This window comes from Eulemur rufifrons, chromosome 18 (assembly GCF_041146395.1).
Source record: "Eulemur rufifrons isolate Redbay chromosome 18, OSU_ERuf_1, whole genome shotgun sequence".
NCBI classification, from domain to species: domain Eukaryota; kingdom Metazoa; phylum Chordata; class Mammalia; order Primates; family Lemuridae; genus Eulemur; species Eulemur rufifrons.
Window position 1 is genome coordinate 32,065,219 of NC_091000.1, and position 20,860 is coordinate 32,086,078.

General features: G+C 38.5%; 1 protein-coding gene across 3 annotated transcripts; it reads left to right on the forward strand.

Moving 5' to 3' along the window:
• Positions 1 to 750: 750 nt before the first annotated feature.
• On the forward strand, positions 751 to 19,784 carry MMAA (metabolism of cobalamin associated A). 3 transcript variants are annotated; one of them, XM_069493214.1, is made up of 7 exons: positions 751 to 769; positions 7,940 to 8,446; positions 10,614 to 10,736; positions 14,195 to 14,365; positions 16,389 to 16,474; positions 18,345 to 18,494; positions 19,495 to 19,784. In XM_069493214.1, the coding sequence occupies exons 2-7, from the start codon at positions 8,002 to 8,004 to the stop codon at positions 19,780 to 19,782; spliced, it is 1,263 nt and encodes a 420-aa protein (XP_069349315.1). In that variant the 5' UTR covers positions 751 to 769; positions 7,940 to 8,001; the 3' UTR covers positions 19,783 to 19,784. The 3 variants fall into 3 exon arrangements, with proteins under 3 accessions (XP_069349315.1, XP_069349314.1, XP_069349316.1); XM_069493213.1 differs by lacking the exon at positions 751 to 769 and adding an exon at positions 808 to 976; XM_069493215.1 differs by lacking the exon at positions 751 to 769 and adding an exon at positions 4,251 to 4,270.
• Positions 19,785 to 20,860: the final 1,076 nt, after the last annotated feature.

Sequence of the window (20,860 nt, forward strand, 5' to 3'; positions counted from 1 at the left end):
AAATCAGTTACCATTCCGCCCCGCAGTGAAGTGGCAAGTATTATGCATGTTCGTTTTCATGTCCATTTCAGGCGTGAGCCTTTCGCCCGCTCAGGTGACTTCCCGAGGGCATCCCTGCAGCGGTGAGCCCGAGTCTTGGCTTTTGGTGCAAGTTAAAAACTATTAATCAGTATGAACGGGTGCCTTTTAAGAGTAACAATCTGTGGGTCCTTCAGCCTTTAAAAACCACGCCATGGTTAAAAAACTTAAAAGTATAAAGTTGAGCATTTATTCCAACAGGTTGCAAACTGCGAAGTTTGAGTTTAATTTCACCAATTTGTCAAATGTTACGCGTCTCGCCCACCAGTCCACAATGTAAGCTTCCAGGGATCGGAAGACGGGGCCAGTGTGTCTCGGCCGCCGCAGGCTGCTGGGGGTTGAGGGCTGGACTCGGCCTCCGACTCGAGGGCAACGCGAAGGGCCAAAGAGTCAACCCGGACCTAGAAAAAAGCAAAAGCTACCCCAAAGGCCATAAACCGCCCACCCTCCCCTCACTTCCAAGAGAACGTCCCCACTACACCGCAGGCCGGGAGGCCCCTGCGCTCCCACACTGTCAGCCACGCGCCGGAACTCAGCAGCCACGTCCGCTGGGAGCCCGGCCGCGCCCCTAGCCGCTGTCCGGCCCCTGCGCGATTCACGGACCACGCGCGCCGGCAGCCGGCACTGCGCCTGCGCGGGCGGACCTGGCGGAAGGGGCGGGGCCAGCCGGCACTTCCGTGGCTGCGGGAGGGTGAGTATGGGGTGTGCGCGCGACGTCCGAGAGTCAAGGCTGGGCTCCCGCTTCGGGCCGCCTGCCGGGGCGAGCCGGGTCGTCGGGGGCGCCCCCTGGAGGACTGGGGGAGGGGGAAGGAAAAGGAGACTGTAATTAAATGGATGATGTTGGGGGTGCGGAAAATGTGTGGACGGGCAAGCGTCGGCAAATGGGTTCAAAGAGAAGGTTTGTTTTTTTCCTTAAACAAGAAAAGCCCTGTAAACAGTTTTAAAATTCTCATCCTTTTGGGCAGGTTTGTCAACTTACTTTTGTACCACAGTAAGGCAGCTTCTGTAAGGTGGCTCTTGCATTGTCGCCACCAAACCTGGTGAATGGTTAACCTGGGGCTGGGGAAAGGCACGAGAGTGTAGTGTGGCTGCTACCGACGAGGGAAATTAAAACTCATTTTGGTGGGAATAAAATCCAGGATATGAAAGTAGGTTCACACCTAGAGTCACCAGCAGTATCTAGAGTCTCTCAAATAACTGTGCCAGGCAGGGGCTGGCAGAGGACATGCTGTCTTCAGATAATGTGTATTTTTCATTAGGAAATGAAAGGCAACCTAAGCCAAAATAATCTGATAAAAATTTCCTATTTTATTTCTTGAGAGTTGTTTCCCTAATACATATATTTTGGAAAACAAATAAACAGACTAATAAAACTTTTCCATGTTGGTAGAAAACCACAGTTTCCAAAAGAACTGTGTAGAACATTTTGGGGTTGTCTGCAATGTCCAGAATATTCTTTTCCATAGTAAACACTAAATATTTTTGTCCAGGGCAATAAGAATTTTTTAAAAAGACTAAGACAGGAGCAGTTCTTTTTAGTGGCTGTATTCTATCAGGTGATGCAAAACAAAGGTGTAAAGTTACATAACCATAAGAATGTAAGTCAGCATTTGAGATATTTGAAGATAACTAAAGAACACCTATATTTGGAATGGAAGGAGCTGGTGAGTACTTGAAACATTTACCTTTCAGCTGATTTTGCCATGTGGAAATGTCCCTCACACACAGATTTTCTGATTTTTTCCAACACAGGCCAAAAATCTTATGGTTTTTATGTGATTTTTATTTATTTTTAATGTTACTGGCAACCAATTTAGTTAACACGAAGCCTGTGTGGGCCAGGTGGAACTAGTTTGTGAGTTGTGCTTGTTTTCACCTGAGTACAGACAACCCTTCTCTCCTTTAAGATGATTCAATTTATGATTGTTTGACTTTACAACGGACTTACCTGGAGTTAATCCCGTCGTAAGTTGAAGAATATCAGTGTTCAGAAATGGAATTAGAGGTCAGAAAAAAGTTCTGGAGACTGGGATTGTCAGGAAAGAATTTAAGAAAACTGGAATTTAAGCTGAGTAGGATAGGAGAGGTGTCAGAGGGTGAAGAACAGGTGAGTAAAATCTCAGAATTGGGAAAGTAAGCAACAGGTTTAAAAGATAATGAGTAAACTCTCTGTAAAGGAGGTCTGGAAAGGCATGCACAGGAAAGAAATGGAAGAAAATTGTTAGGGGGAAACCCTATAATGCTACACAAAGAAGACTAAACTTTATCCTAAAACAGTGGTTCTCAAACTTGAGCATACATCAGAATCAACTGGAGGGTGTATGAAAGCAGATTCTGGGCCCCACTTCTGGAGTTTCTGATTCACAAGGTCTGGGGTAGGGCCTGAGAGTTTCCCAATTCAGGATGAGACTTGTTGTGAAGTCCCAGAGGGGGAGAGAAGAAAAGAGAAAGGTTCCTTAGAGGTAATTAGCACCTGCTTGATGCCAGGTGCTGTGCCAGGCCCTGTCATGCACACTATCTCATTTCATATTCACCATGACCCTGATATATAGGTCTTAATGTTTTCATTTTGCAGATGAAGAAACTTAGATGATATGAAAGATTGCCAGGCACCATAATTGGTCTCAGAGCTTCCTAAAACAAGTGCAGATTTGAACTAGGGTGGTAGCAGCAGGAATAAATCAAAATGTTTCATGATGAGGGAATTTAGAAAAATAGAGACTTCCCAAGCAAACTGAAACATTAAAGTAGAAATTGGGAAATCTGAGTGTTATTGAAAAGGATAAAAAGTAAAGTGGACAGAACTGTAGAGAATCCCTTCGTGAATTCAGTACGTGTTCTGTATTACTCATAAATAATCATGACCTATTTAAAATCTGTTTAAAAGTTGCTTATTTAAAAAGTCATTCTACTCTATGAGAATTCTCTGAAATTTAAAAAGGAGACAGTAAAGCCTTCTGTGGGGGTGGTGGGAGATGGTAAACAGATTAATGGCATCTGACAGCTTATCTTCAAATCAAACGTGATTAGCAGTGAGAAATGGAAACACGTGGCATAACACTGCATTGCCTGTATGAATTGTGCTGTGCTGCAGACACTGACCTAATGTATTGATTTTGGAAATCCTGTATACTTTTTCTTGCCAGAATAGTTATTGAAATTGAGAGTATTCATTGGATCAATTTCAAGACAAATATCCCAAGTCAGACTGGCTGCTGCTGAGCAAATTTTTAATGAAGGAAAACATCCATATATTGAAATCAGACTTTAAAAAGAAAGTCCTTAAAGTAAATATATATTTACTGTAAAATCTAGGAAAATGTATGTTTTAAAGACATCAATTAACTGAGTAATCAGTGTAATGGAGTTATTGACCCATGCAAAATTATGGCATACATTCGTTCGTTTATTCTGTGAGCAATAAACTGTGCTGTGGATACAAGATACCTCATAGTCTAGGGAAGACTGACATCTCTTAAAAAGGAACACAGTACAGTGTGGTGGGCACTATAATAGAAGTTGTGGCCACTACACAATGGAATAAAGATAGGGGTGACAACTGAATGGGCGGTAAAGGAGGCCAGGGAACTCTTTATAGAGGAGGAGACATTTGGGTTGATTCTTGAAGGTGGAGCAGAATTTGTGAGATGGTTAAAGAAGAGACAGGCATTCCAATCAGAAGGAACATCATGAACCAAGGCCAAGATGCATAAAAGAGTGTAACTTTTTCTGGGCCCTGTGTGACATCAGAATAGTTATAGCCATGTGGTAAAAGTGGAAAAGGGGAATGAATTAAGTTGGAAAGGTGTACAAGAGCACTCACAGGGTATGAAAATATTTATGTAATGACTGTCTTGGCTGGATTGTAAACTTCATGATGTCAGGAGTCATGTCTGACCTATGTGTCAGTGTATTCCAAGGTCTAGCACAGTGCCTAGCATGTAGTAGGTTCTCAGTAAGTATTTGCTGAAGGAATTAATGGCTCAATCACAGAAAAATATTCTTTTTTACAGATAAGGCAGAGGGAACCTTTTGGATAAGTGGTAGTATGGAAGATGAATTAATAATGGTCATAGAGGTGGCTCTGGCAGATGGGAATTTTTCATATTTAAGGTTGTGCCCGTTGATGGGTTGCAATCTGCATTAGAAAAGATTTAAAAAGACAGTATTAGAGCATATGACGTGTAATGGGGTAAGTATTGTGAAACCTTAGTTTCAGTTGTATGTGTGTGTATTGACTGATGTAAATGTATTTCTTCCTATGGACTGCAATCAAAGCTTGAAACTCAGTAGTAGAGAAACAAGGGAGTGAGGATGGAGAGGAAGGAATGGATATGAAAGATATTTTTGAGGAAAACAAATGTGAATCTTAAAATGCTAATGTTCACGTGACCCTTCTTGCAGTTGAGGGGATGTACTTACCAACCCATTTTAGTATTTTTGTTCCCTTTGCTTTTCGTTATGTATTGGTAAGTTGACATTCTGGTTTACTAGACATGGCGATGCTTTGAGGTATCTTAATGAATGTCGTAAATGCTGGAGAATTTCTCTTGTATTTTGGTAGTGTTTAGCTTACAAAGTGTAGGAAGAAACCATACTATCAGGAATCATGAAAATTAGTTGAAACAATCTAATTTGATTATTGGCCAAGTTCTTTGATTTCTTTCCATAAGAAAGCAGGAAAAGATGCTTAGTCATGAGCAGCTAGGAAATCCTTCCCCTTATCTACATACTTGATTTTGCCATTCTGCCTGTGATCTGTATGTAAGGGTAGAAATTTGCTCATACTAGGCTGTTATATTGGCTTTAAAAAATTTATGAGCTCCTTTAAAATCTGGTTGATTGCCTAAATTAATGGGGTTAAATATGTTATGAACTTAGTTATCAGGTGTGAATTCTCTGTGGAGTGAAAAACATTTAAAAATACAATATTGAAAATTTAGTCTGTTCTGGCAACTAACACATTGGGATCTCCTAATAAGGTTTGCATGGGAAATGTAAACTAATTTTTAATTTTCTTTTAAAAAATTAAAAAGATAAACAGCCAGCCATAATCATACCATATTCAAATATAAGGATTATTTTTTTCTCTGGAGTTGACACCATATAGATCTGGATTTATGAAATCCATAGTTTTTCCCAAATTCTGCCACTGGTTGTGAGGCTTTGGTCTATCAACCTCATTGATGAGCCTTACCTGTAAAATAAGACATCATTCACTGCAGGATTGTTGTGAGGATTTAGCTGAAGAAATGCATGCTCCATACCTCACACATAATCAGCACTCAGTAAAAGGTGGCAGCTGCTGCTCTGCCATTTGGGTGGTCCAGAGGGTTTGGAGGCACCAAGAAAATCAGCCTCCAGGGAGAGGCTTAAAAATCACAACTGAAAATTATATACATCTGGATAGCTTTTTGTTCTGGAAAAAATGGAATAAAAGAGTATCATCCTTTCCCTGGTTGGTTCTTTTCACTTAAAGGCCTTTTAAGATTTGTATTGGCATCAAAAGACAGAGAACTTTGCAATCCCAAATTGTGATAAAGCCTGCAGTATAAACCATAAGCTTGTCAGATGGTTGGCCTGAATTTTCTGAGAAAGATTGCAATTAAGTTGTAAGAAACCACTGTTTTAAATGTTAGAGCAATCTGGAATACTTTTATTAGACAAGTTTTATTCATCTCATTTATTTAGAGAATGTTATTTGCTAACATTATTATAAATTGACATATTTTCATCTAGTAAAGCTCTTGCTATTGAGTTTGGATTCCTTACAAATTTATCTTTCTGTATTTCTGTTTTGGAAGATTGATTAGATGTCAAAGGTGCCTTGATTCAAAACATGGAACTTCAAAGGCAGCATGCTTCTAGTAAAGGTTCTCCATGATCACACAGGTTAAGATTGTTACCCAGACTTTTCTTTATAGTATATTAGGCAACATACATTCATGAACCTAAAAAAAAAAAATTAGCGAAACATAATAATTGAAATATACAGTAGTATACCAGGCACTGTGCTGGATTCTGAGGAAATAAAGAATAAGATATTGTTCTTTCTCTGGGAGGATCATCAACTGAGGTAAGGGATGAGAATTAGGGAGAGAGGTCTATAAATAAATAAATTAGAAAACAAGAAGACAAGTACTATACCCGGGGTGTGAACAAAAGGCTGTGGATCATTAAATAGAACAGTTAACTACCTGGAAAAGGAAGGGGAAGATGTGTCCCAGAGGAGGTTCTAGTTTACTGAGTAGGCATTTGTCAGGCAAAAAAGTGGAAGATATGCATTCCAGACACCTAATTTTTATTATAGCACATAGATGTTTTAAAAAAATCAACCATGCCCTAAAATGATTGCTAGCTCATGCACATCATGTTATTTCAGGGTACTGTTGAACTTCAAATCTATAATTCTGATAAAATATCAGTGCATAGAAGAATAGCTAAGATGTGATTATCACCTTTTTCATCTTGCACATAATTCCTTTTACTAGGATTTTTAGTATATGTGCTAATTTTATGTATAATTTAGAAATTAAATACATTGGCTGTAACACTGATGGTCGCAATAACTAGTTAAGGACTCATCAAATTTGATTCTCATGTTAGGAAGAAATCTAAATGTATAAGGAGGCAAGGTTATGGCAAAGATAATTAAATCATTAATAGTTATTAGATATTTTCCATTAAATTCTAAAAATTCTTAATTTTATCGTTAAGAAAAGATTTTTGGGGGTTGCTTTTAAAAAAAAAAAAAAAAACCATAGCAACTGTATTAGTTTTCTATTGCTGCTGTAACAAATTACCGCAAACTTAGTGACTTAAAACAACACCAATTCATCATCTTGGTCAGAACTCTGATGTGGGTCTCACTGGGCTAATATCAGTGTGTCAGTAGCTCTTTGTTCCATCCTGGAAGGTCCAGGGGAGAATCAGTTTCCTTGCCTTTTCCAGCTTCTACAGGCTGCCCGCGTTCCTTGATTTGGGCCTCTCTAACACCTTCTTCAAAGCCAGCAAGGGTGGATTGAATCCTAACGTGAGGTCACTCTGCTCTTTTCTCCCTCCCTTTTTCATTTTAAAGATCCCTGGTGATTACATTGGATCCATCCAGATAATCTAGGATAATTTTTTTATCTTCAGGTCAGCTGATTAGCAACCTTAATTCCATCTGCAACTTGAATTCCCTTTTGCCACATAACCTAACATATTCCCAGATTCCAGAGATTTGGACATGGATGTGTTTGCAGGGCCGTTTTTCTGCCTACCACAGTAACATATGTTGGTTTTTAAAAAATCAGAAAAATATGCTCAGCCAAAAAACAACATAAAAACACCATGATGTCACTCTTTCTGTAGATGAAGCTATATACACATTGATGTATATATTCCTTCTGTCTGTGTGTATGTGCGTGTGTGTAAAATTTTATGAAAATATGGTGTCATGCCTCCTCTTTATCAGAGGGATTTGTTTTTAAAAACCTTTATTATGAGCTTTTGAATCAGGTATATTGACCCGAAGAAATTGTTAAGATGAATGTAAGAAAAAGCATGACATAATATTTCTACCCTAATGGTGTTTTACACATTTGGTTTTTGTTTAGGAGAAAATTTTAATGTAAATTCTACTTCACAGTAAAGTAATATTTAATAGTTCCATGATTTAGGTTACTGCTAATATTAACTATGGCCAAAGAGGGAGTCTTCTCTTTTAAATTTAGTAAGAAAACTTTCCCCCATTTGTACTACCAAGAACTCTGATTATGTGTGGTTTAAAATATGGAGAAAACACTATGTTTTCAATTTTACTATTTCAGTATTTCAGTTGTATACTGAACTGGCCAAAATATGTTTTCCTTTCTTCTAGGGAGGTTACAAATCACATTGAGCCAAAACGCGTCCAGTGCTTTCTTCAGTTACAAACAAAAAATGAATATTCCCATGCTGCTGCGACATCCCCACCAGCGTTTCCTAAAAGGCCTTTTAAGGACACCTTACCGATGTTACCGCTGCATCTTTCCCTCACGTACTCATCTGGGATCAGGAACCCTGTGTGCTCAGTCATTTAATTCTCTTGGACTCCATTGTACAAAGTTGATGCTGCTGTCAAATGGTTTAAAGAGAAAATTATGTGTACAAACAACCTTAAAGGACCACACAGAAGAACTTTCTGATAAAGAACAAAGATTTGTGGATAAACTTTATACAGGTTTAATCCAAGGGCAAAGGGCCTGCTTAGCAGAGGCCATAACTCTTGTAGAATCAACTCACAGCAGGAAAAAGGAGTTAGCCCAGGTGCTTCTTCAAAAAGTATTAGTCTACCACAGAGAACAAGAGCAATTAAATAAAGGAAAACCACTAGCATTTCGAGTAGGTCAGTCTTTTTTTGTTTTGTTCAGTAAACAAAACTTGTCTGTATCCTATAATAAGTCTAAAGAGTTTACAATCTAAATTTTTTTCAAAAATTTTGGTTGAATTTTAAATACCCCCTCTTTGCAAATATTAGTCTTGTTAGGTTGAAAATATTGCCATGACCGTTTGAAACAAGGCTCTGTATTTAAAGAAATAATGTAAGGTTTTTATTTTGGCAAGAGTCTTGCTCTGCTTCTCAAAATAGAATATGCATTGGAAGAATTATTAACCAGCTCATTCCTTCCTTTCGGTAGTCCTGCTTAATAGTCTCAAGTGAATTGCTTGTTTCTGTGGTTATATCAACTATAATTATCATGTTTCACAATTCTTCTTAGGTGTTTCATTAGTCTTTGTATAGGTAAGTCTCACATCTTTCAGATACTTTTTATTGAGTTTCTAGGAGTGGCTCTAAACTCAGCCATCTCAGTATCAAAATATTTTTAAAAAGAGATCATATTTATTTGTTATCTGTACATTAGATGTTCATTTGATTTCTTGAACAATTTGACTTGGCTCTGTGATTGCAACTCAGCTTGTTATATTTTTGAAATTGTGCATTTTAAAGCAATTTAGATATATTTGACCAGCAAGAATTAAGCATGGCAGTTCAGGTGGAATGATCATGTCCCATGATGGTGAACTAGGTAATTTGAACCAGCCCTTCTGCTAAAACAACTTGAAATGGTGGTCAAATTGCAGAAATTGTGTGGGGAATGAGTAAATACATTTAAAAATTCACTGACATTACTTTTATCTCACAGTTTGTTGGCAATACAGGGACTAAAACCTAGTTTTTAGGGTAATAGGCATAAATGCTTTAAAAATGATGTTAAAATAGCTAACAACCAATGTTTGTACTGGTCCACATTTTTTGAACTTCTTATTCCTTCTGCCCTCACTGAGGGACTGTCATTTTGAGAGTACTGCATTGGGTATTAATAATCTTTATGTGTTGTAGACAGAGAAAATAGCAAACTCCCAAAGAGAAATTCTAGTTATGACAAAGTGTCTACTTAATAGGTTTTAGAGAATCTTTGAAGAGAAAATGTCCTAGAAATATCTGGAATTAACTAGCAATTCACACCTAACTTTGTAGTGCTGTTCTGGCTCTTTCATCTTGATCTTATAAGCCAGGATGAACCTGTGTCTTTATTGCAGTTTTTTAATCACCATCATAAATAAAAGCAACAAATGTTTATTCAGCACCTTTAAAGGTGTTTAAGACAGGACCTGCCCTGAGAGTTGTGGTAAGAAGCCAGACATACCATACATTAATACTGTACCTACTTTTAAGTATAGTTACAATTAAATGCTTATGTTCTATATATTTCATTGAACATACACTTATATATCTCTTATGCCATGCACTATTCTAAAGCTATTGCAATTGTTAACTCATCTAATTCTTAAAACGACATAAAGAGATAGGTACTATTACTACACCTGTTTTATCGTGGAAGGTACTAAGGCACAGAAAGAGGTTAAGTAACTTGCCCAAGATCACAGAACTAGGAGAACTGGCTGAGCAGCTCCAGGGTTTGTGCTCTTACCCGCCATGCTGTGTCAGCTCTCCAAGTAGGGGAGCTTTCTGCCTTTCTTAACACAAATTATTTTTTTTTTCAGGATTCAGTTTATGTTCTTTGAGTTATGAGAGAGATGAAGAAAAAAGTGATCTTTTATATAAAAATGAAAATTACTTAATCACCGGGTATTTCTAGAGTGGTTTTTCCAGTGGGAAGACAAAGTGTACAGAATTGGGGGAGGTGGAATAATTACCGATCCTGATGAGAGGTGGGCAGATGTAGAAATTGAGCACATTAACAACATGGGCAATGGAGTCTGTCCGAAAAGATCTGTGTTATAGTGCAAAGGCAGAGCATGTTATTTTTAAAAGTGAATTTTGTGAACATGTGGAACTCAGAATTTTTTCCTTCCTATATCCCCATTACTCAGAAATTAGATAAAGAAATAGGTTTTCATTTACTCTTTTTGGACATGTTAAAATATATTAATGATGGTTTTAATAAATTAGGGGAAATAGGAGGTAGTCTAATATTTTATTCGCTAAAATGGATCATAGTTCTGATTTCATTTGTTTCATTAAATTAGAAGATCTCTTTCCACCATAGGATTGTCTGGGCCCCCTGGTGCTGGAAAATCAACATTTATAGAATATTTTGGAAAAATGCTTACTGAGAGAGGGCACAAATTATCTGTGCTGGCTGTGGACCCTTCTTCTTGTACTAGTGGTGGTAAGTATGGCTAATGCTTTTTAAATTGCAGGGCTGTAGGGGCTCTCTGTTGCAATTTAGTGGGAATCTGCACAGTTAGGTTACCTCTGTTAGCTGAGTTTGGTCTCACTGAAGGAAGAGAGTTCTGCAGAGTAAGGTAGAAGCTGAGGGAGGTAGTTTGGGAGCATTGGACTTGTCAGAAGTCAGCTTGTGGGTAGCTCAATGGGTAATTAAAGAACTGGGATAATAGGTGCCAGAAGTTGAAGATGATCAAAAACAAATTTCTGCCCTTTGGCTCTCATGTCGAAGGTTAGGCCCCTCTTCCCTCCTGTTTTTCCTGGCAGCATCAGCAGCTGTGCAATTCAGAAAATGGGTCTTTACCCATTCATTATTTTCCTCATATTGTAACATCTCTTAAGCTTAAAAAAAATCTTACTGCTGTTTATAACTTGTCATCTGTTTGTATTATATGTTCAGTTAAACAGAAAGCTTTTAGAGAGACCATGTAATATATTGCTGCTCTCCTTACAGCACTTAGCATAGTACATTGTAGATTGCAGAGTGCTCAGCAATTACTTTCCTATTTGAGGTCATACAGTCACTCAAAGTTTAATTTGCAGCTCATCAGAGATAAAATGAATATAAATTTAGTTCCCTAAAGGATCATTTAAAGAAAACATAAAGCTTAGTATATAAATACTCAGGAATAGTTTTTCTTCCCTTACCCCTCTTTGTGATTTAAGCTTCTCATATTACAGTTATTCACTTAAGTATCTGAGTGCCTACTATAGGTGAGGCATCATGCATGATAGGTACTGTGTTGTATAATGGCGAATAAGACACAGTCTTCTTGGCCTTATGGAGCTTTACATCTTAAGAGGGAAACAAACAGTAAACACAACCATTACAATATAATGTGTGTTGTAAAGGGGTAAGTCCGGGGTGCTTTGTGGAAGTATTTGGTTTGTGTGTTGTGGTATACTCTGGGTTTAATACAGAAAGTAAAGAGTGATGATGTAATCATATTTTGGGGCCTTAGGTCCGTAGAGAGGTAGACAATTCCTGTCACCACCTATCAAGAAATGTAACTCAGATCATTCAAAGTTTTTGAGTTACTATAATAAAAAAGTTAACTATAAAATAAAATTTATACTCACAAGTTCAAGATTAAATCCATGTGCATGTATTGTCTATTTACAGTCTTAGAACTTTGTTAAAGAATTTCAATAAAGGATTTTTTGATAAGTGGCCTTCATTTTTATATAGGTAAGAAGGCCTTTCCCCCTCCATCTTCATAATATTCTAGAATACTTGCAATGGAAAAAGAAAATAATAGCTTGAGATAATAATAGGTAGCAGAAATGATGTCATAAGATAGTCTGTGGTTAAAGTTGTATAGCTATGTAGTTCCTAACCTTTCACAAACAAAAAATGAGGTAAAAAATGTGTAGACTTTGAAAGAAAAAAATACATGAGGATAAACAGAACACTATAAGTACAAAATTCTACCTTCCTGCATCAGTACATATAATATATTTGAAAAATGGTATTACATTAAAGTTTGAGATGCATTAGTTTTTTGGTCTACAATCAATTCTTATTATCTGGATTCACAGACCCCCTGTAATACCTTTGAGACCTCCCTGAGGGTCTGCAAGTAATAGTTTTAGATTCACTGGCAAAGACAATTATATGTCAGAGTAAATTTCATAATGTGTAGTTCAGTGTGATAGGATCTGTAAGATAATAATTTAAGGTATAGCTTTGGCAGATTGTTGACTTACACAGAGATGATTTCATGTAGACAATTACTTCAGAAAAAAGTTTTATGTAAAGTTAATAAGGTAGTTGAGGTATGGGATAGGTATATGCTCTAGAATTAGAACCTATGAGAAGACCCTAAACTGGAATCATAAGAGAAAAGAGCATATCTTTAAGGAACTTCTTAATCTTCAGCATCAACTTTATGTGGAAAAATTCGCTCTTAGGCAGAGTGAAAATAAATATTCAGATTAGAACAGTACTGCACCTACAAATGTTAGTATGTGGCTAAAGCAAAGTAAGTAGTAAAAGGTAATAGCGGTTTCAGAGGTTTCTGTCTTCTAGTATTTTCAAGTATTAATGTTTGTCAAAATACTACAGTGAACACAACACAACCAGTTTCATTCCACAAGTATTAAAATGAGTGCCTAGTGTGGACACTTGGTAAGCATTCAGTGTACAACATTTGTAAGACACGGTCCTATAGGCAAGGAACTTACGTTAAAGCACGATTTCTCAACCTCGACACTAGTGACATTTTGGGACAATTGTGGATGGCCGTCCTGTCCATTGAAGGTTGCTTAGCAGCCTAGTAGAGGCCAGTAGCACTCTACCCCTCAGATGTGACAAGTAAATATGTCTCTCTCTAGACATTTCCAAATTTCTCCTAGTTGGAGAAAATTGCACTTAGTGGGAACTACTGTGTGAAAGATATAAGACACACAGATATGAAACCAAAAAATATGTTGTATGAATAGTTTTCTATCCATTAACTCAGCTTTCAGTGCTTTCATTGAAGACTCCAAAATTTCTAAGTAGGGAGGGAATAGATTAGAAGCAACAGACGGGGCAGAAGGGGCAGCTTGAAGGTACATGTGTATAGCATTTATGTAAGGTTGAGAAAATGTCGTTTGTACAAACAAACGAATGGGGAGCAGAGGGTGCTCATGGACTTAGTAGAAACGGGAGGGATGCCGAAGTTCTCTTTGCCCCTCCAGGATGCCGGCACAGATCGCAGAACAGTTGTGCCATAGACATTCACAGAGATGGGCAGGGGTGAAAAGTTTCCTGACTATGAAGGGGCAGGGACTTTCACTGATCTTTGTAAGGTGGAGGAGTTCTGTGTTTTTGTTATCAACAGTTTTTGAGGTGCTTTCCTGTATATAATTACATTTGGTTCTCCCAGTGGCTTATACCCCTATTACATAGCTGAGGAAAGAAGGGTTCAGTTGTTAAAATGACCTCCTAAAATTGAAGAGCGAGAAATGGTGGAGCCAGGATGCAGACCATAGACTTGGCACATAGTAAATTAACAGTGAAAAAACAGGGGAGATGCCTCTGGCAGGAGGGCACAAACAGGGCAGGAAGTAAACACAGCAAAACTAAGATGACAGTAAAGAAACCCCCCAGGCTGGAGCAGAGGGTTGACTTGGGGACTAGTGGAAGCTGGAATTGGATAGGCGCAGGGTAGGGGTGAAGGATGCAGATCTGAACCTCTGGTCAATGGGAAGCCATTATAGGTTTTGAGGGGCTTGAAATGTTACAAAGATTAATCTGGCATCATTGTACACAGTGAGTTGGAGGAACGCTCAATAATATGAAGTACAATTTGAAGATTTAGGGAGAAATGGCATAAAGCACTTCCCTCCCAGGAACCGGCTGATTGATAATTGGCCCTTACAACTGTTCCACAATTATAAAATGTAACTGTGTTTTAGGGTCACTCTTAGGGGATAAAACCCGAATGACTGAGTTATCAAGAGATATGAATGCATACATCAGACCATCTCCTACTAGAGGGACGTTAGGCGGCGTGACAAGGACAACAAATGAAGCTATTCTGTTGTGTGAAGGAGCAGGATATGACATCATTCTTATTGAAACTGTAGGTGAGTGTGATATGATATTTATTAAAAACAATAAACGATTATCGTGAATACTATATAAAGATGAGTGACAACTAATTTCATTTTGTTCATTCAGCAGATATTTGCTAAAGGTGTAACTAAATATAAGATATTATCCAATATTCCACAGAAGGCTATAATCCCTACCCTCAAAGAGCTTACCATTTAAAGAGTGAAAATAAGCCATGTACCTGGATAACTGTCCTACAGGTGGTATGTTATACGTGCCAGAGGAGAACTATAAGCATGAGGATGACCCATGTAAATGATATTTCAATGTAACACCTTTTAAGCGCATTTCATGTCTAAGAAAATTAATGTAGTTCATACCTTTTGAAAACAGAGCTATGTTTTATTTATATATCCTTAGCATATAGTTACATGCAATAAAGAAACTGAAATAAAAACCCAAAGAAATTCATATTCTTATGGCGAGACACTCTATTATATAATAGTATTGTGTGATAAATGTTTGTGACACAACCTAACTCAGATTTGGGAGACTCAATGAAGACTTCCTAAAGGAAGTGACAGCTTAACTCAGTTGTGAAGGAAGAATTAAACAAAGTAGGGATGAAGGGTATTTGCAAAGATGCACAGGAGTGAGAAAACACGACCCATCCAGAGAAGTGCAGTTTGTTCAGGGTGCTTAGAGCACAGAGTGTGGTGGCAGGGAGAGAAGGGAGGTGGGTTGGAGCAGTAGGCCAGGGCCAGATTGCCAAGGACCTCGTGTGCCATGCCAGGGAGTCTGGAGTTGGCCCTGAAAGGAGTGGGAAGCCACTGCAGGATACACAGGAGAGTGAGAAAACCAGATAGGCACTCTGGCAGGATCCCTGGCCACAGAATGGAGAATGACTAGAAGAAAGGCTAGAGTAGAGTCAGGGAGGCAGGTAGGAGACTATTGTAGTAATCCCAGACAGAGACGGGGGGTAGGGAGGGTCTGAACCAAGCGGAGGGAGTGAGAATGGAAAAGGTGAAATGGATTACAAAAAATATTGAAGGTAAATTGGCAGGACTTTATCCATGTTAAGATTATGAGGGCAAGAAGGAAGAGGAATTAAAGATAATGGAGAATACTGTGGGAAAAGTGTAATTGGAGAGAGGAAAATAATGGGTTTAATTTTAACCATATTAAGTCTGAAGTCTCTCTAGGTGTCCAGGTGACTGTCTAAAGAGAAAGGGCTGAGTGAGAGATCCTGATTTAACAGTTACTAGCGTAGTTCATGGCTTCACACTTCAGGTTTGGAATTTGGTTCAGATCAATGGGAGGAAATACGGGGCAGATATGGAAGGTTAGTTGTATTAATTTGCTAGGGCTGCTAAAACGGAATACCACAGGCTGGGTGGCTTAAACAACAGAAATTTATTTTCTCACGCTTCTGAAGACTGGAAGTCCAAGATCAAGGTGTGGTAGGGTTGGCTTCTCCTGGGGCCTCTCTCCTTGTCTTGTAGATGACCACTTTCGTGCTGTGTCCTCACATGGCCTTTTCTCTGTGCACTCGCTCCCCTAGTATCTCTTCCTCTTACGAGGACAACCTCATTTAACTTAATTATGTCTTCAAAGGCCCTATCTCCAAATAAAGTTATTTTGCTGGTTAGGACTTTAACATAGGAAGTTTTTTGGAAGAGGGGAACACAATCCAGTCCCCAGATGAACACACTGGCAAGCATGACTTAAGATTAGAGTCATAGTGTTCCCGCTGCTCAATGATGAAAGGGAAGCAGAGGAAGAGCTGTGAGAGTGAGGAGAGAATGGAGGTTCTGGGTTCTCCAATCCAAGAATAGGTTTAATGGGAACCAAGGAGGGAGAGAGCTGGAAGGGTAGCTTCCAGGTTTGCTCAGAGAGTAAGATAGTGACATTTAATACTTTCTTCAGAGGTTCTGTGTTTAAGGGGGAGGTGACCATGAGTATGAGTGAGTGAAGTGGAGTGGAAGTGGTGGTCAGTGTAGTTGAGGAAGTCTGATACTGAATATTTGGGAATACAGTTGTCATTTAAAATTTCAGGTGTGGGTCAGTCGGAGTTTGCAGTTGCTGACATGGTTGACATGTTTGTTTTACTACTGCCACCAGCAGGAGGAGATGAATTGCAGGTAATTATTTTTATTTTTTCCCCCAAGTACAAAGAATATATCTTCTGAAAGTACAAATTTCCACTGTATGTTTTTGTGAATTAAGTTGATAATAGTGTAGAGAAAGAAACATCATTCACATTGGCTAAAATACCTGAGTCAAAGGCAGATTCTCTATATTTTTTGTCAGCTTATAGGAATAGAATGTATGACCTTGAGGTAATCATACATATTAAACTTTCTACCTATAACAGGGGAGTGACTGGAATACAGGGGTAGCTCCAGCCACAGAAGACCAGAGTTGCGTGGGTGTTTTTAGTACACTTGGTTCAAAAGTTCTTCATAATGTATCACTTTGTTTTTAACTGGGATCCTGCTATCATGGTTTATATATTGCATAATGGGATTCTTACCCTCCCCCTGTAATGCATTCTGACACTGCCTACCTGGCATTAGTGCAGACTTCACAGGGTGCAGGCACCCTGCTCCACAAGCCTCCCCTCACTCAGACACCAGCTGCAAGCTCCATGGTTCCCAGGCCACCCACACCTCTGACCAACTGGCTACAAACTTAGAGGTTCCAACTGCCCCTTAGGTTTAATAATTCACTAGAATGACTCACAGAACTCAAGAAAGTACTATATTGAAATTATAGTTGTTATAAAGGATACAAATTGGGACCAGCCAAATGAAGAGATCTGAGAGAGTCCTAAACAGGAAGTTTCTGTGTCCTCAGGATACATTTCTCTCCTGGCATGTTGATATGTATCACCAACCAGGAGCTCCCCTGAGCTTTGGTGTACTGAGTTTTCATTGGGGTTTCATTAATGTAGGCATGGTTGATTGAATCATGGGTTACATACTTGAACTTGATCTCTAGCCCCTGTCTCCTACATGGAAGCTGGACAGATGTCACATGGCACAAGGCCCCAACTGTCTTCCTGGTAGACACATGGTAGGTCTTCCTGGGTGGTCAGTCCCCCATCTTGAGTGATCTCACTGCATCACATCAGGTATGGCCCCAGGCACCACGGTGAATACCAAAGGTACTCCTACCACTTAAGAAATTCAGGGAACCTGGAGGTTACATCCTAGGAACCTGAATAAAGACCAGAGAAAGTCTTTATTATACAGCACTTCCCTTTCAATTTTAGAATTAAAAAAAATATTGATAGTAGACTATGGCTGCTGTGATTTAGAGACAGCTATTAGGATTTAATAATTGAAAGTTATGTTTAAAAATATTTCAAAAGAAATTTTAATCTTAGGTCAAAAAATCTATATTTCCCAAATAAGATTTGGCCTTTGAATTTCCTCCTTTATTTCTAGAATTTTTATGCAACATAATTTAAGTCAAGAGATTGAGGCATTAGCTCTCAGGTTATTTTTCCTCAAATGCAAATTGAAAAAAAAATGGTATATACATTTAAGGAAAATTTCTAAGACTTTGTTTCTAGAAATACAGATGTTAATGATATGTCTGTTTCTTTTTAAGCACGCTAATTAATGATGGATGGCTTTGCATCCTGCAGTGCTAGCTCGTGAGAAGCAGAATCCATCATGACACAATGTGAACTGTCTCCTGCCACTCAATCATGTCATGTGTTGATGATATATTTACTCTAGTTCTGAACGTATTTCAATATGTTAGTCTCTAAATTTGGAAGAGACATAACAAATGACTTCCATAGTCCCAAGAGCCAGCGCTTTTGAGTAATTTTTGTCAAATAACTATGATTCCTGGCAACCAGAGCTTAGGAAGATGCAGGAAAAAAGTTGTAATAGTTAATGAAGTATATGACTCTCAAAGTCTTAGCATTGACCGGTTGTCCCATTTTTATGTTGATTGTGAATAAATGTTTCTGATAAATCAGTTCCTTTTTCTCCTTAGGGTATCAAAAGGGGTATAATTGAGATGGCAGATCTGGTAGCCGTAACTAAATCTGATGGAGACTTGATCGTGCCAGCTCGAAGGATTCAGGCAGAGTATGTGAGTGCACTGAAATTACTCCGCAAGCGTTCAGAAGTCTGGAAACCAAAGGTTAGCTTGAGTTCCGTTTTATATTTTTCACCCTGAGTGGATTGTGTACATTAGAAGAGAGGATGTAAGTCCCAAACCAGACATATAATCAATCTTTGCTTGTATGTGAAGAGTACAGTTTGAAAAATTATGACACAACTAGAGTGTATAGTCATGATTTGAAATGTAATCCTTTAACCACTAGATGTCAAAAACTAGGTATGAGGTGATAGATTAGATTGTTTAATGCTTGATTGAAGCCATTTGGAAGTGATAGCAAATCCATTCTGAAAGGGACTATCCTTAAGATTATGGAGCAGTTGATGACTTGATTATCTATACTGGAATTTGAATAAGAGGGGAAAGTCTTGTGATGGGATACGTCCATTCCCATTATGTTTGTTGGGTGCTGTTTTCAATAAGGAAGAAAAAGTAATGAAAAATCCTATAATAAGTGCTGCAATAATATTGATGTGGGCAGCTTTATTTGCAGGAGGACACTATGTTATGAAAGAATAAGCTTAGTCATTATACTGAGAGCAGTGATGACTTAGCTTAGTCATCTCTTAGATTTCCCCTGTCACTTTGTGTTGAGTCTGGAGCCACCTATACGTTAATATATATGATCTGGATGCTCAGCTCTGCCACTCGCTGAGTTAGGAAAATTTGACAGAGGGAATTGGGTTATTTTCTCAGCTTTGTTTTCTGGCCCTCAGGCCTCAGGAAAATGTGCCTAGTACTGCCCTTCTTATGCTGTGACTCTGACAAGTCCTCCATGCTGTCCCTAACCATCTGAGTAATTCTAAGTTAAAATAAATCTCTGGGCTAAAATATTTGACCTTGAATCCGTGTTTTATTTCTGCTATCCACAGTATATTCACTTTGACACAGCGATGAAATCCCATTCTTGTCTCTTGCCTTGTTTCCATGGACTACAAGAATTAATTGGCAAATATGAGTCCCCATGAAAATGTTTTCTATCATTTTAAGTAAAATGATCTGGTTCTTCCCTTTTCAATAGGTAATTCGTATTTCTGCCAGAAGTGGAGAGGGGATCTCTGAAATGTGGGATAAAATGAAAGAATTCCAGGACCTAATGCTTGCGAGTGGGGAGCTAACTGCCAAACGACAGAAGCAACAGAAAGTTTGGATGTGGAATCTCATTCAGGAAAGTGTGTTAGAACATTTCAGGACCCATCCCATGGTCCGGGAACAGATTCCACTTCTGGAAAAAAAGGTTCTCATTGGAGCCCTGTCCCCAGGACTAGCAGCAGACTTCTTATTGAAAACTTTTAAAAGCAGAGACTAATAAAATTTACCCAATATCATAATTTATATGTTTCATAAAGTATTTTAATGTTAAGAAATTGCTTTTATGCTTATGTTTTCAGTAATTCTTTTATGGTATCCTTGGCTTCCTTATTTGTGAACCATGCTTGAAAACTTGAAGGAAGTTAGATATGGATGGCAAAGGTTAGGCAGTCAGGCAGTATTTATAAGGTACCTGTTGTGTGTTAACCGAGTTCCTTTTCTTTTGATTCTTATACCCTGGCATGGTGGCCTGTAGGGTAGTTTCTTAACAGTCAGGAGCAGAGAAAGCAGAGGAGGACAGAAAAGATCATGCACCTTAAAATGCTTACTTTGATTCTATATTCACTGAGTTTCCAGAGAAAAATGTAAACAATAGTGATCACATTTTTGAAGTCTTCCTTGAGGCCAGAACAATCCATAGTGGGTTTCTAAGAGCTGAAAATCATGATTGACATTTAGTGTACCAGACTGTTATTCTAGGAATTTCTTAAATGGCCATGTACATGAGTAATGAAACAGCTGGATTACTGTAATGATGTGAACACAGTTTTAAAGTCTACTTTTCTGGATTTGCAACCCCCCCACCCCTGTGATTGATAGGAGAGCCAAAGGGAAACTGGGAAAATCAGCTGTAGATAATGTGGGTCCACTAATCCCTAAGTGTTAGAGTAAACCCCTAAAAGACCTAGGTGAGGTCAGAATGATTCAAGGGTTATTCAGTTTGAAGTTTATCAAAGGACTTTTGCTTCTCTTCCTTGGCCATTTAACTTCATATTAGCATTTTAAAAATCTCCTTTTTTCTTGATGGTGCAGAACAAGTTTTGTCCTATGGAGGAAGCATGGCACAGTGGTTACGAGCTCGAGTTCTGTAGTTGGACTGTGTGGGATTAAACTTCAAACCCAGGTCAGTCACTTACTAGTTAGATAAGCTTGGACAAGTAATATAAGTGTCAGTTTCCTCCCTGGTAAAATGGAACTGGCATATAACTTTCTATGGTTAGTGAGGATTAAATGAGATAACTTAGGAAAATCATTTAGCCATCATGATGGTATACAGGAGACACTCAAAGCCTGCT

Excerpts from the sequence above, each read along its gene's own strand:
- MMAA (XM_069493213.1), top strand. The coding sequence starts at position 913 with ATGATGTTGGGGGTGCGGAAAATGTGTGGACGGGCAAGCGTCGGCAAA. Across the intron at positions 977-7,939 it reads CAAATGGGTTCAAAGAGAAG|GGAGGTTACAAATCACATTG; the intron begins GTTTGTTTTTTT and ends CCTTTCTTCTAG. Across the intron at positions 14,366-16,388 it reads CATTCTTATTGAAACTGTAG|GTGTGGGTCAGTCGGAGTTT; the intron begins GTGAGTGTGATA and ends TTAAAATTTCAG.